Here is a 16171-nt window from a genome sequence, read left to right on the forward strand (position 1 = left end):
GTGTTTGCATGCAGCAACACAATCTCATAATCAGTACCACGGACAGAGGCGGTGGTAGGGATTCTTGGGTTTCTGAGACAAAAGAATTGCCCTACATTGTACCCATAAAATTAAAACCAAACACAACACACTTTTATGAACTATGAGTAATTGGCTTTTCCCCTTACAATGTTGTAAATTCTCATGTATTAAAATAAAAGTGTTTTTTTCCCCCAAAATCTTTGGCAAAGTTTTTGGGAGAATTAAAATTTACATGTAGAATTTTAAAGCAGGTCAGCACATTACAAATAATCAAGTCCTTTTGCTTTGGGAGCTAAATGATTTATCCAGAGTCATACTGCTCATTAATTTTAGAGCTTGAGCATTGGGAAGAGACAGGTAGCATTTCACTCAAGGTATATAACTGTTCCAGACAAAATTGTTATTAAATTAAAAATACCAAGTCTTCTCCCTCAGGGAGTCACTCAGACAAAACAATCAATTTCCTTCACTACAATGCAGGCAATACAAGGCAATTGTAATTCATTGTTATTAAAGGGAATTATGGGTTTCTATTTAAATGTATAGAACAAAGATTTCATTTTTTTAAAAAAAGAATTAATACATATCAAAGTGTTCATCATAGTGGATGTGTGATAGCTAACCATCACATTTCATTAGTGCACCATGAGACTAAATTAAACTTGTGAGGTCAGGGAGAGAAATACAAAACAACATGCCAGCATCAGACTTTGTGGAGCAATGGAATAGGGAAAAATAAATAGTTGTGTATTATTTTTTTCAATTATTTAAGGATAAGCTGGATGCTGGTGGCTCATGCTTATAACCTAGACTACACTAATGTAGGTTATAGCCTAGACTAAAGCTAATGTCTATAGGTTATATGTCTATAATGTCTGTAGGTTATAGCCTAGACTAAAGCTAATGTCTAGAGAATTATGGTTTGAAACCAGCTTGGGCAGAAAAATCTGAGGCATGTCATTTCTAAAACAACCAGCACAAACCAGGCTGGAGGCATGGTTCAGGTGGTAGAACAAGTGATCTGGGAAAGTACAATGCTCTGAGTTTAAACCCTAGTACTGACAACAGCCCCAAAAGAGAATCAGCCATATCCCCATTAGAGGTTGATGGTCCTCTTTGTACCCCTCAAAATATGGTCATGTCTCTGACTCACTGCCAGGGGACCATTGCTTTTGGGATTGTATTTCCCTAAGAGAGTGGCGAATGAATGACCTGCGCAGACAGCTCTCAGATCACTAGCCACCATACACTGAGGTCAGCCTATGGTCTGTGGTCATGAAATGGAGCAAAGCCAATTAAGCCCTATGTAGATCAAACCCATGACCTTGGCCTCATTAGCACCAGCTCTGCCCAGCTCTCCTAATGAGCCCCAGATGCTTAAACATAAAGCGGCATTTTGTGTCCAGGGGCCTTAGAGCATAGAGGAGGGCGATCCACAGAACTGGGCACTTTTTCTTGTTCTTTTTTAATGTCTGGCTTGATGTAAAAGAGGTTGGAGGTTTTCTGCTTTCTGATGGCTAAGGAAGAATGGTGAACCTTATTCTCTACTTGCTGAAACTCAATCCTTCTTTGGGGCTGTTCCCACCCTTGCCTGTCTTCAGTCATGAGTGAAGCTGTAAAGCGCCACATCCTGACCTCACTCGCTTTGGCAAGTTTAACAAGCCATTGTGGTAAAAACAAGGTAGTGCCCGGAGGCCACCAGTCCATTTGGTCTCCCCAGCCCCCCTTCCTCTGACACATAGATCGACAGCCTGAGAACTCACAGAAATTGTTGCACGTTTATACAGGGAGGGAAAAAAATAAAACAACATTTCATGGCCTTTCTTTTGGAGATGGGCAATACATTCACTATGTAAATAAAACAACAACTTTTCATTGGGATTATTTTTAGAATGGTTATTAAGAGCTCAGTCCAAAATATCTTAAAAATCACTGTGATAAGTTTATTATCTGCAGTAACAAATAAGAGTAACGTGTTATTGTGTCAACCTTTCAGATCATAGCTACTAGGAAATGTACACAAGCACATATATACTGACATATACACATATGTGTCACATAAAAGATGAATTAAATACATGAAGCAGGGGATGGTACAAGCTTCTGGAGTATATGGATTATCAAATAAGTTTTTAAAAAAACTGTGCCAGCACTGGGACTTGAACTCAAGGCCTGAGCTGATGCTCTACCCCTTGAGTCATTCCAGCTTTTTTGGTAGTTCATTGGAGAAGAGTCTCTTGGACTTTTCTGTCCGGGCTAGCTTTGAACTGTGATCATCAGATCTCAGCCTCCTGAGTAGCTAGGATTCCAGGTGTGAGCCACTGGCACCTGGCAGGAAAAACTTAAGAAGAAATGCTAACTCACAACCCAAGGCCCCACGGCACATCCTACAGTGATATTTTGCAAAGCGAGAGAAGTATCCATCAACTTAAAGAAGTTGAGGTCACTGGACCTTGAGATGCTCAGAGGACCTAATTCGACACCCTGAGCCTTCCTTCTGCTTACTTCTCTTCCTCTGCCTCACTCACTACCTTATTTACCCTCCCAGGAGGATGTTTCCTGCCATGCGAGTGAAAATTACTGGTCTTGACCCTCACCAGCAATACTACATCGCGATGGACATTGTACCCGTGGACAATAAAAGATACAGGTAAGGATAAAACCCTGCTATGGGGGCTGGTCAACACCACTAACAACCTCAGGATCACTATTTAAACTTGTGTGATGAAGCATTTTAACAGTGCACACTGTACAGGGAGCCAGGACGATGGTATGTTAATGGCCAGTGGTAGAGCACCAGGCAGGAAGTTGTGAGTAAATGTAGGAAATTGTGGCTTAGTGAGTCGGGTCTTAAAATCCTCTTTGCATCTCTGGACGAAACAAGGTTTCATAGTGTCTCTAGGGCAGCAACCATGAAAGGGATCTTGGGCCTGAAATTAATTCAATGAGCATGAAGGTGAGTAACATATGAAAGGATTTGGCTACCTGATGGGGGGGTAGGAGTTACTTTGGAGTTGGAAGGGAAAAGTGGGCCAGGGCTGAGTACTCAGTCGCACCTCTGATAGGATCCTGGAAATGATGGACAGGAACAGCAGGAAAACTGGGAGAACCTCAGGAAGAACATTGATCTGGGCTTTCATTTGTGGGTCCGAAAGTGTGCTAAGTGACTTTTCCTTTAATTTATGAAAAGCCAGTGGAATTTGTGAGTGTGTGCGCGCATATGTGTGCACCAATACTAACTAGCCCTTAAACTTAGGGCCTTAGATTCTCACTTGGCTCAAGGCTAATGCTCTGCCACTTGAGCCGCATCCCCACTTCTAGCTTTTGGGTGGTTAATTAGAGGTAAGAGCCTCATGGACTTAGCTGCTTGGGCTGGTTTTGAATCTTGATCCTCAGATCTCAGCCTCACGAGTAGCTAAGATGATAGGTGTGAGCCACCGGCACCCAACTTGCTGATGGAATCTTTAAATCTCTTGGATGGATTATACAATTCTCTTGTCAGACAAAGTTGTGGCTTATTTGATCTCTGGATATCTCCGTGGAATCAGTGAGTTGTTTCTCGGATTTGAAACAGTGAAAGTCTGAGAACTTAAAGCCTGTGACTTTTCAACTGGCAGACGGCGTGCGGGAAGTGAGGAGCTGAGAGGGCTTGGGAGCATTGTGAGATGTGGACTGTAGGACTTAGGAGGGAAGTCACTGGTCTGTGTTAGAATATCCAGGGACCCTGGCCCTCTAATCTAGGCCGTGTGTCTCCCTCTGGCTGCCAGGACCTGGGATCCTTGTGACCCCGAGAGCCCGGAAGCAGAGAAGTGTCAGTCTGTGGCGTCTGCCCTGAGCTCCCTGAGAACATGGGGAAATCTGTAAAACCCACTCCCACAGCTTCATGGGGGAGCAGCGGGCCCAGTGAGGAACGGCAGACCATTTTTATCAAAGAAAAAATCCCCCTCGGTGGGAAGATTTGGTGGCGTTTCTGGGAATGCCTGGACTAACTCAGAAAGGCCCCAGAACTCTGCCTCCCAGCACGGAAACAGTTAACCAGAGAGCGGCTCTGAGGGTCTCTGCACATGGCTACCTTTTACAGGACAATATGGGAGATGTTTTTAATAAGGAACAAGATCCCAAACAAGTGGCCAAAGGGATAATATGGTTTGCATTTGGGAGGTGAAAGGTTGCCGTAAAATACCTTTTCCTTCGCTAGACACGTGGGTTCAGGATTGGGGTGTGTGTGTGGGGGGGGGTTGGGTGGGTGGGTGGTGCATGGCAAGGAGAGGGAGAAGAAAGGAAAAGGAGTGTGAGAATGTTCTCCGGGGAGCTGCAGTGTGATCTTCACCACGGTCTGCCCTCCCCCAGCCCACTCTGTCCTCCCGCCCCCAGCCCACCCCATCGCTTGCCTTTCCCCCTTCTGTTGGTCTCACCAACAGCCTCTGTGTCCTTCGGTCCCCTTCCCATCCTTGTCATCTTGTTGTGTCTCCTTATTCCTGGCTCTACTTGTCCCCTGGACCTGCCTCTTTCTCTCTTCTCTCTTCTCTTTTCTCTCTCTCTCTCTTTCTCTGAGTCAATCTGAATCCTCCTCTCTCCTTTTCTATCCCAGATATGTATATCACAGTTCGAAGTGGATGGTGGCTGGCAATGCAGATTCTCCCGTGCCTCCCAGGGTGTACATACACCCTGATTCTCTGGCTTCTGGAGACACCTGGATGAGGCAGGTGGTCAGCTTTGACAAACTCAAGCTGACCAACAACGAATTGGATGATCAAGGACATGTGAGTGCCAAAGTCCCCCCTGCCTTCCTCCTTCTCCCCCTTTTTCTTGTAGTGCTCACCAGCTCCTGGCCTTTTCCGCATAGATAAAATAAGGATTTCCGTGTCACTTGAAGTCTTCCTAAGTAAGTGAGCATAAAGGGTTTTTTTCTCCCCTCCAGTTATATTTCATTCATTGCCAACCTAACATTTACCAAACATCTGCTCCATATCAGCTTATGTTTATCGAACAAAGTCCTTCTGAACCAGGAATTACAGCCTTATCAGGGGCAAGACTGAGATAGAGGGCAGATGAAGCAGAAGAAATCACAGCGCCCATTAGACTCACTCAGAAGGGAACAGAAGGGAAAGACAGTGGGAGCTGATTGGTGAAGAAATTTATGAATTGATAATGGGGGAGACTAAATCTAAAGGCTTTGCAGGTATAACCCAAGCAACTAGTGTTATTAGTTTATCTCTGGTGATAAAACATGTGCTGAATGGTCACCCAATGACAGTAGCTCTACTGGAGAGACTAAGGACATGAAACTGTCGCTCCTTTTTGCTTTTCCCCTCAAGAGAAAATGACAGTATTTGGAGGCAGTGAGAACACACATTCCACTCGTGTGACATAAACAAACGTCCATCATCTCAACAATGAGCACAAACAACAGTGCGTAAAATCTAAAGTCAGCCTGGATCCGTGTTGAAAATGCAAATGATGTGTCTCAGGGCAGAGGCACTGAGAAATGCTTTTATATTACCTGCTGGTACGAAAGCAATCATTTGGCATTTTTTTTTTTTTTTTGCAATTAAAACAAATGCACGACGTCACCACCCCTGCTAGGGATATCCTGGTATGTGGTTCCACACAATGCTATCTGAAGACTCACCACTCCCCCACCATGGATGGCTGTGCGGACTTCCTGCTTCCTGTCCTCTTCTGATGATGCGTCGCCATGTGACTCTCGTTGCACAAGAGCTTGAGAAGACAGGGAGACCTAACCCAAAGCCTCCCCTTCTCGTTTCAGATCATCCTGCATTCCATGCACAAATACCAGCCCCGAGTGCATGTGATCCGGAAGGACTTCAGCAGTGACCTCTCGCCTACCAAGCCGGTTCCTGTGGGAGAGGGGGTGAAGACATTCAACTTTCCCGAGACCGTGTTCACCACCGTCACGGCCTATCAGAACCAGCAGGTAAGCGGTCACCTTGGGAAGCATCCTGTGCATCCATGCTCCAACAAGCAGGTTCTTGCTTTGGGTTAAGAAATGCTTCATCTTTTCCCCATGGCGTGATAGAGTCAGAATGAGAAGCACTAGGCTTGCAAAATGCTCAGGGCATGGGTGGTGACAATCTGGTGGCAGCTGGAGTAGAGACAAGACCCTTGACGAAGAGACCGAATCTCCTAAGTCAGCCTCGTGTCTCTCCATTCACGATCTCTTCTACCATGTCCTGGTCAGTGAGCCTCGTAATTCAGAATTCCTTTGAACGGATTGAGGACTGCTCCAGACCTTGTTTTGTGCCTGAACTTTCTCCTGTATCCTTCCGCCAGGCCGCGGCAAATCAGCTGAGAGCCTCTCAAACTCCTTAAGAAGCATGACTTCATTTGCAATTTAAGACGAAATTTGCCTCTAGCTTATCTATAAGCTCTGTTTTTATATCTGTAAGATGTTCATTTTCTAAGTATTTAGTGGGAAGTTAATATGTTTCAGTAGAAAGAGAACTGATTAATGTATTGTTTTCATTAATTAAAGAAGAGATTTAGTCGAGTGAAAGACACATAAGCAAATAATGGTCATGCAGCGGAATACTTCAGTGGCACACTGAACAAGGTCTTCCTTCTTTTCCTTCCTTCTTTTTCTTCCTTCTTTTCCGTTCTCCCTCCCTCCCTCCCTCCCTCCCTCCCTCCCTCCCTCCCTCCCTTCCTTCCTTCCTTCCCTTCCTCTCTCCCTCCCTCCTCCCTTTTTTCTTTCTTTCCTCCCTTTTTTTTCTTGTACTGGGGCTCAATCTCAAGGCCTTTATCTGCTGCTCAGCTTTTTCATGCCAGCTCATGCTCTACCACTTGTGCCATGTGTCTAGTCCAGCACTTTTGGTGGTTAATTGGAGATAGATTCTCTTGTACATTTTTGTCTGGGCTGGCTTCAAACCTCAGTCCTCAGATCTCAGCCTCCTGAGTAGCTAGGAAGACAGGTATGAGCCACTGGCATTAGACCAGGGTATCCCTTGTTTTGAGGAAAAGGAGATTTTTTTCCTGTAAGTGTCCACACCTTTTCTGAACCGACAGGTTATGGAGGAGGTATGTGGATGGTAATAGTGGAGTATGTGGATGGGTAACAGTGGGTATTCTAAATGATTTTTTTATTTTTTTAGAGGATGGCTAGTTAGATTTACAAATGATTTCACTTGACGAACTTCCTTAAAAATGCATATAAAATCAATTTTAGCATTGCATTTTATGTGTCTAATTCAAAGGGGTCCTATAGTAAATCCTGTTTTGAAAAAGAGATTTTTGTTTATTTTGCTATGAAGTAGCACACTTCCATTTGCTGAATTTTTGGGGGTCTTCTTAAGCCAAAGGAACTTACATTACACTCAGTACTTTCTGTATTGTACACTCTGTGTAGTGCTCAAAATGTCTGAAGATAACACTTCCTTACCTGTGCAGTCAGGTGACAGTGATTGAGTCATCTTTCACTTACATAGAAAGGGTATTTCTGTCTTTCATGGGGTATTTGGATAATAGTCCTTAGAAATTCTTTATCATCAGAAAAATTTGATATATGAAAACTCTTTAGTTCAGTAAGTACAATATGATGGTCAGAATCTCCCAGCAACTACAGCATTCCCAACTTTAGTCACTATTGTAGCTATCATCATCATCATCACCATCATCATCATCATCATCATCATCATAGGCTGTAGGGCTAGAACTCAATTACTATTATTATTATCGGTTGAAGGGCTTGAACTCAAGGCCTGGGTACTGTCCCTGAGCTCTTTTTGCTCAAGGCTAGTGCTCTATCACTTTGAGCCACAGCTCCATGTCCAGTTTTCTGGTGGTTAATTGGTAATAAGAGTCCCACAGACTTTCCTGTGTGGGCTGGTTTTGAACTGTGATCCTCAGATCTCAGTCTCTTGAGTAGCTAGAATTACAGATGAGAACCCCCAGCACCCAGCTATATGAACCATTCTGACTCATCCCAGTATGCCAAAAAGCTTATTGTACCAAGAACATCCTGATATCCCAACTGCCATTTTAATCATTTTCTCGTGAAGTCAGTGATCTGCTGGTCCATATTCTGATTTGCTGATTTAGTAGGCAGAAGAAAAGTGGAATACTGAGGCCAGAGAGCTGTTATGGCAACTGTGATGAGAGTCAGAAGTGATGGCTTCCTTTGACCCCAATGGAGGAGCAGCTGTGGGTCCTGAAATCCCTTCCTCTCCATTCTCCCATTGTGGTATTCCATACAGTGTCTGAGTACTTTCCATGCAGAGAAATATTTTACCAACATCTGGGCAGGGACAGGGCAGATGCCATATATAGACCAGGAGGTTCAGCAGTAACTGTTTATTCCTGCCTTGGTTTCTGACGATAGCACTGGCAACCGTGCGACCCTGAGTGACATTCTCAATTCCTTCAGACTCCTGCCATCCACATAGAGCTAGGAGAGGACCAGGACACACGCATGTGCTCTCCGACTCAGACTCACATCCAGTTCACACTCGGCTGTCCTACACTGTTCCCTGGCTGTGTCTACACAGGCAGAGGAGAGGCGGGATGGATGCTAGTTCCAAGGATAAATTGCTCATTAAGAGAAAAGTAGGTTCCTAGACATGGGGGTGGGGGAGCTGTACTGGCTTCAGAAGAGATGGAAATCAAAAGGCAATGGCTTCTATCCCTGCATCTTCATGTTGATGAGTTCATGATGCGCTGACATTCAAAATCCACGAATCATACCCAGTTCTGCCCATGTTCACGTCATGATTACAGCTCTGGCTTACCAAGACTGTATTCTGTAGATAAATCAATAGACATGATTGTTAAATAGTCCCATTTGTGGGACTAATAAATTGCACATGCAATTCATTATGATACAGTGTTTTCCAATAAAGCCAAGTAACCTCAGTCTTTTGCCAGGCACCTGAGAGTGTGTGTGTGTACATGTGTGCACCTGCAGGTGTGCACACGCCCATGCCAGTACTAGACCTTGAACTCAGGGTCTTGAGCTCTCACTTGTTTTTCTTCATTCAAGGCTGGTGCTCTGCTACTTGAGTCACACCTCCACTTCTTGCTTTTTTGCATTCTTCCTTCTAATTGTATTACTTCTGCCCTTGTTCTGATCTTGCCTTCCCTGTATCTTGGGCCCCTAAGATAGCTTTCTATCATGTTACCTAGAATGCCATTTGCGTGTATACAGGCCAGCCACGTATTATTGACAGATGGCTTTTGCTAAAACAGTACTGATTGCATCACTTACCAGTCAAACATTGTTGCTGATGTCTCAGTGTCCGAGTGCTAAAGTCCAGGACCTTGGCTCTTCTGTGGCATCTCACCAACTCCATTTGGTGCTTATGTCTCATTACTTCTGCCACATTTTTACTTGGGCACTTGATGGAGATAGATTTTTCTGGCTGATCTTGTAGCTCCCCTGCTTTTACATACATTTGTTTTTCTAGAAATGCCATTCTCTTTCACGTCTATCAGCTTAAATTCCGTCTGCTCCTCAAGTTTGGTGAAAACCTTGTCCTTTGTACCTCTCATCTGTATTTTAGCACCAGATGAGCTCTGCCTTCTTACATCTGCTGGACACCGTATCTCTCTCAAGAACTTTACACGTCTGTACTCAACCTCCTCCTAGTATTTTGAGCTTTTTGAGAACAAACGTACTTAAAAAAATAGCATGAGCCAGCCACCGGTGATTCATGTCTGTAATCCTAGCTACTCAGAAGGCTGAGATATGAAGATCAAGGTTCAAAGACAGCCTGGGCAGAAAAAGTCAGTGAGGCTGTTATCTCTGATTAACCACCAAAAATCTGTGGCTCAAGTGATATATTGCCAGCCCTGATGCTCCTAGGCCCTGAGTTCACACACACACACACACACACACACACACACACACACACACACACACACACACAGAGTAATGAAGTAATGACGGCAGGAAGATGGATCGATGTTCATTATTTTCAGTTGGCAAAATAAAAAGTTAGGACATAATTTTGATCTCTCAAATGTTAGGGGAAGGGATTAGAATTGGCCTATGAATTTTGGAAGCTCAGAAACCCAAAGTTAAGATGAAGGGTGCATCCACCCCCGTGGTTCTAAGATAATGGTGCATGTGGCACGCTGGATTTATGCTTCGTACATGAGTGAACTGGCTGGCGCACTTGCGTTGCTGACTGCCTCAGACATCTGTGGTTCTGCTTCTTGAGATATGAAATGTGAAGAAAGTCTTTTTGTTTTCACGGACTAGCTCATGTTTTTCTCCCTCCTCCCTTTTCTTCCCCCTATTTCTTCCTTTCACCCTGGCTGCCCAACTTACAGACTTTCAGAATTGCAAACATACTGAAGTTATTATTATTATTATTTTCTCTTTCAATGCCAACTTGGCAGGTCTGTGGAAGAGAGGCAAAAGCACCCATGCCCAGAATCTCACAGGGGAGAGCAAGTAGTTGGTAGCGTGGGGATAACAATGACTTAACATTATGCTTTTTCTTGCAAGATACAGATGCCATGGAGTTAGCAGGAAATTTCCGTTGTGAAGTCTTTGTCATCTCTCAGGGGAAAAAAAAGACTTGTAGAATATGGATTTTTTTTTTTCAAAACAAGAAGTTAGAATTTAAAAAGAGATAGCCCTGTCTCCTGAGCCCAGCCTTCAGGGAGCACCGGGTACACATTGTCTGCAGGCAATTGAGCCAGTGCTGCTCTTTCTAATCAAGTCATGTGCAGTTTTGTATTGTGTGCCGGCTCAGGTTCTTGGCTCAGTGTTTTGTTTTCTCTGATGGAAAGCATTTGGAGTAACATGGTAAAAACATCGCATTAACTCAGACAGTGTTAATAAAAGAGAACTCTTTCAGCCCCGGTTCTATAAAGTCCGACTCAGGGTATTCAAATTTCATTTCCTTCGGAGCCTGTGCTTCCATGCATGATGAGGTCTAGCTTATTTATTAACTGCTTGCACAACTCTAGGTAAAAATGTCCATGGTAATGATTAAAATGAACAGTACCAAGCCTATCTTCAATAACTCAGATGACACAAATCACTGATGGGGTTATGGAAATAAAAATCAGGGAAGAAAAATATGCTATTACGGCCTCAGTTTTCCATATCTCCTCATGACCCCTGGGCCAAAGTCATCCATAGACAAGCTTTGGGGGCCCAGCAGGTCATGGAGAGGCCTGGTTATAAAAGAAAAGGCATTGAAGGCTCTGGTTTGTAATGGAGCAGCGCAAACAAGTGGACTTAATAGAGTTGTGTCACTGAGAATCTCAAAATGTTGCCATCATGGGTTTAGACTGGTCATCTTAGTTCCTTCCTGGCCACTGGGCCACTCATTTTATTGACCAAGTTCCCATTCATGTCCTGAAGCAGATCAGGCACTTAAAATGGTATGCAGATTAGATATGTTTTTGGCCTACAGGACAGGAAACAGAGATTGAGAGTAAAGTACGTAGATCACATTAACTAGGTGATTGCCACTTGAGCTTAGAACAAGGAATTGAAGATGTAGTTCAAGAGACCAGCAGAGGTTTTCTGTGTTGGAGGAACCATCTGGGAATGGATTGAACCCTATACTGAGGTCAGCATTGTGAACAGCGGGGAGCGAGGGTGGGGTGTGTGCCCAAGGCAGGCGAGGGGGAACAGCATCTCTGTTGGGCAGAGAGGCATGGCTGGTACATGGGCAGGAGCTAGGGGGTGTTGGCCCTGCAAGGCTGGGTAAGAAGCTTGGATTAGAAATGAGGGAGCCACGGAGGAGAAGGTGATGGTTTAGGTATGCGTTCATGAAGATGGATCCTTGGGCTCCTGTCTTAGGCAGTGATGTGTAGAAGGAAAAAGATCAGTTCCAAGGCTAGGGAGCTGGAAATGGCTCTGTCTCTGTCTGTGCTCTCCCTCCCCCCCTCACTCTCCCTTCTTTCTTTCTGGGCTGGCATTGGGGCTTGAACTCAGGGCCAAAACACTGTCCCTTAGCTTTTTTGCTCAAGGAGATGGCACTTTACTATTTGATCCATACCTCCACTCTTGGCTTTTTCGGTGGTTCATTAGAGATCATCTCACAGACTTTCTTGCTTGGGCTGGCTTCAAACTGTGATCCTCAGATCTCAGCCTCTGGAGTAGCTGGGATGACAGGAGTGAGCTACCCGGTACCTGGCCAGATAGTCTTTCTTAAGAAATATTTTCCTCATCTCTTCCTCCATTTTGTACAATGAAAATCACACACAGTCTTTCAGGCCCAGCTCCTCCACTCCTAGGTGACCGCCAAGCTCAAAAGTCTTTCCCGTGAGCACTGTCACCTTCTGTCTGTACTGTCACCATCACTGCTTGTCTCCTTTATCATCTTCTAGATGGCAAGCTCTTTTGTGGGGACAAAGGAGGACATCAGAGCGTGACCCATGAAGTCTCCAGCCCTCTCACTACCTGTGTAGCCTGTTCATTACTTTAAGCACACAGAAGACACTTGATAACTAACAAGTGGTATAGCCTCACTCTTCATAAAGCTGTCTAAGTCTTTGAAAGAAGTGATGTTTCCCCTAAGGATTGAGAGCTTCTTTCTCTTGAATTTCCACACATACCCTTTGGGTTCCACCGAGCTGTGGAAATTAGGAATCTTAGCCATTTCTCCCAGGCCCGTGAAGTAGAACGTTGGTCTATTTACAGGGGTCTGTGGAGGCTCCTAAAACCTGGCAGCACAACCGTATATCAGAAACCACTATCATAAATGAGTTGGACAGGGATAAGCCAACTTGAAAGAGAAAATAAAATATTATAACCCCAACATGAAAAGAAAATATGGTGTGTGGTTTATTGCTATGGATTATGGAGGAAGAAAGAACTGATTTTAAGTCAAGCCCAGAAAAGCAGTGACACTCTTTAAACTTAATATACTATTCACATAGCAGACACTAGACGTTAGAAAGCCAAACCTTCAGGCTCCTACACTGGTCTATAAAATAGATGCAGAATTGCTTTGGCTACATTATTAATGCTATGTTAATAGTGCACAGTCCTAGAGGCAAGGAATGTTTGAGGAGAAAAGTAACCTCGAAGGCAGCTTGGTTCTTTCAAGTCAGAGTCTGCCTGTCAGAATCTCACATTGCATTTTTAAAGACCTGTAAAGGCTGTGGCTTTGGGAAATTCCTCTCCAACGAGATTGAGACAAAAGAGGAACAAGGAAGAACTTGTAGTGTAGGAAACCATTTTAGTTGTCTTAGTGACCAGTTCTACAGTTAGCAGAAGTAGGAAGATGACTTGAAATAATGAGATTAACTTACTTTCTAGAGTTACCTCTCCTTCTCCTCCTCGTCATCGTCCTCCTCCTCTTTCTCCTCCTCTTCCTCCCCCCATCCTCTTCCTCTTCCTCTTTTTTTCTTCTCCTTCTTTTCAGATGCCAGCACTGAGGCTTAAATTCAGAGCCTGGGTAGCGTCCCCTTAACATTTTCCCTCAAGACTAGCATTTGACCACTTGAGTCCCAGCTCCACTTCTGTCTTTTTGCTGATTAGTTGAAGATCAGAGTCTCACACACTTTCTGCCTGAGCCAGCTTTGAACTGCGATCCTCAGACCTCAGCCTTTTGAGTTGCTAAGATTACAGGTGTGAGCCACTGGCACCTGTCCAGCTGACTGGTGCATGTTTCAGGCCATTCAATGAGCATTCCCGGGGTCAGGAAAGGCACATCTCAGGGGAAATGGGTGGTGGAGTGAGTTGTTGGGGTGGTTGAGGTCGAGGTGGGTTGGGGGCCCCATTCCCCCCTGACGGGACCTAGCATTTGTCAAGCACACCTGGCCTCACAGCCCCTCCCAGGGTACCTGAATTGCATACCTAACCATCACCAAGCCTTCTCTTTCTGCGTCGATCTGGGCAAATAATTTATCTTCACTTCAGGGCAAGTTCACGGTCACATGCGGGAGACACTTTGGGTTTTAGCGAGAAGCAAGTCACACATCTGCGGGCCAGGCCCCGAGTTCCATATCAAGCTGCAATTTAAATCTCAAACTAACAGGAAACTAAGTGAAAACAACAGCTGTTATCCATACAGGGATTTCTTTTCTCCTCAGAGTTAGACAAAAAGAAATCAGTCAATATGAAAACAATTCATATTTACATGTGTGTCTTTCTTTTGTCTTTCTTCAGATCACCAGGTTAAAAATTGACCGAAACCCTTTTGCTAAAGGATTCCGAGATTCTGGAAGAAACAGGTAAAAATACTGGGCAAGAGATTCACCAAGTTTCTTTCTGTGTGTTGTGACATCTCTGCACTCTATCTATCGTTGGCTCCTGGCTTCTTGAAAATGCCTATGAATTCTGCCCTTGTGCCAACTCAGCAATGGCCAGCCAATCCCAAGAGTCACAGCGTGAGGTGAGGGGTGGCTTTGTCCAAAGAGAAATGTACTCTTTACCTGACCTATGCAACTGTCACCTCTCTGTACATCTTCTTTATAATAACAATTAAAAAAAAAAGTCACAGAGCTGCCCTAACGGCCCATCCTCAAATCGATGACCGTCATCACACCAAATTCCCCACGCATCTCCTCTAGCCTGATCATCACCCTGGCAATCTGCTTAGGTAAAATAAGGTATTCGGTGATTTGTGATTAGAAAAGGTTGCCAGATCTGTAAGTGGGTACAGAACTTGTAGCCATCGGTCATGTTTTTCACATAGTCAGAAAATAAGGAATTAGGAGCAAATAAAATATCATTCAGAAAATTTGTATAAGCTGCCCATTCTAGGGCTTGTGCTCAGGGCCTGGATACTGTCCCTGACCTTTTTTGCTCAAGGATAATGCTTTACTACTTGAGCCATAGCTCCACTTCTGGATTTTTTCTGGTTACTTAAAGGTAAGAGTCCCAGGGACTCTTCTGCCCATGCTGGTTTTGAACCACTATCCTGAGTAGCTAGGACAACAAGTATGAGCCACCAGCACCTAGCCTTTTTTTTCCCCCCAAATTTATTCATTTTATTGCTCTTTTATTTTTCATTTTTAATTGTTTATGTGTTTCTTGCTTTAGTAACTAGAACACTGCCTCTCTTGATAACTTGCCATTGTCATCAAGACTTGATTGTGGTCCTCAAGTTACTCTTGCTGATTGTGGCTGTTTGCGGATGTTGTAACAGGCCTGCGAGGCTGTGTTGATTTTCTGGCTAGTAGTTCTTTCTTTTCCCTAAATTCTTCCTAGCTCACCTTTCCTAGGCAAAGTTAAAATCTATTCTCTGTGGACAGTTACAGGAGAGCTGAGCTGTGTGGGGAAGTTGGATACCTCCAGGGTTCTTCAGTTAAAGAATTTTATCTTGAGAAGACCAGACCGAATCATCGGTGTGCCACCCCGGTCTCACGCAGCGCCGGGACTTGGCAGCGATGACTTGCTTTCATCAGATGTCAGACCTCTTTCATAGCTTGCAGGCGTTTCCTTCCATCTGGATGGCAGGCTGGCTGTTTCAGCTCTGCTATTCTTTCTGCGGTGGGGTTTCCAGACGCACCCAGATCCTATCCCATTTAGAACTACGTCAGGAGCTATGTAGAACATTGCCTGATCGTAGACCACCTGGCCGTGTTTCAGCCAAGGGCAGACTGTGTGAGACAGCAGCCGCCAGAACACGTTGGGTGCTGATGGGCTGTGGCTGTCTGAGTTGGTGTGAGGATACTTGAATGTTTACTCAACAATTAGATCGCCTATTGCCTTATTCCTCAGAACACGTCCCTGTCGTTCAGTGATGTATTACTGTCTTGTGACACAGATTTATGTGAAAAATCACTTTGGATGGTCATTCCCTTTGCAAAATAACTTATGAAAGGATTGGTTTATAAACTTTTTTTTTGAGACAGGGTCTCACTGGGTAGTTCAGGCTGTCCTTGAACTCACGATGTGGATGAGGCTGGGCTTAAGTTGCTGATTCATGATAGGTAGGCCAAGTATGGCATTGGGGATCTGAAGCTTGGTAAGATGCAGAGAAGGTGCCAGAAGGTACCTGAACCTGGGCAGAGGACACAGCAAGTGCAAAGACGGACGTGGCTAGATGTATCTGCATATCTAGCTATTATGTGTAGCCCTCATCACCGCCCAAGAGCACGTGGGCAGCACAAGATGGCGTATGCGGTGGAGTTCTGTCAGCACAGCTCAGGAAATCGGAACCCCATTTGCTTTAATAATATTTTTTTATTGAGATTAAGTGATTATATGAATTTCTCAAAT

At 44.4% G+C, this 16171-nt stretch overlaps 1 protein-coding gene across 1 annotated transcript in view; it reads left to right on the top strand.

Moving 5' to 3' along the window:
• The window catches only part of Tbx15 (T-box transcription factor 15), a 91259-nt gene that overhangs the window by 56793 nt on the left and 18295 nt on the right, over positions 1-16171 (top strand). Inside the window, exons 3-6 of the mRNA XM_042692350.1 lie at positions 2570-2671; positions 4613-4784; positions 5792-5959; positions 14114-14178. Of these exons, the coding sequence (XP_042548284.1) occupies positions 2570-2671; positions 4613-4784; positions 5792-5959; positions 14114-14178 (507 nt within the window). The remainder of the gene's footprint in view (positions 1-2569; positions 2672-4612; positions 4785-5791; positions 5960-14113; positions 14179-16171) is intronic.

Source organism: Dipodomys spectabilis, unplaced genomic scaffold, assembly GCF_019054845.1.
Source record: "Dipodomys spectabilis isolate Male_0828 unplaced genomic scaffold, ASM1905484v1 ptg000148l, whole genome shotgun sequence".
Taxonomy (NCBI): domain Eukaryota; kingdom Metazoa; phylum Chordata; class Mammalia; order Rodentia; family Heteromyidae; genus Dipodomys; species Dipodomys spectabilis.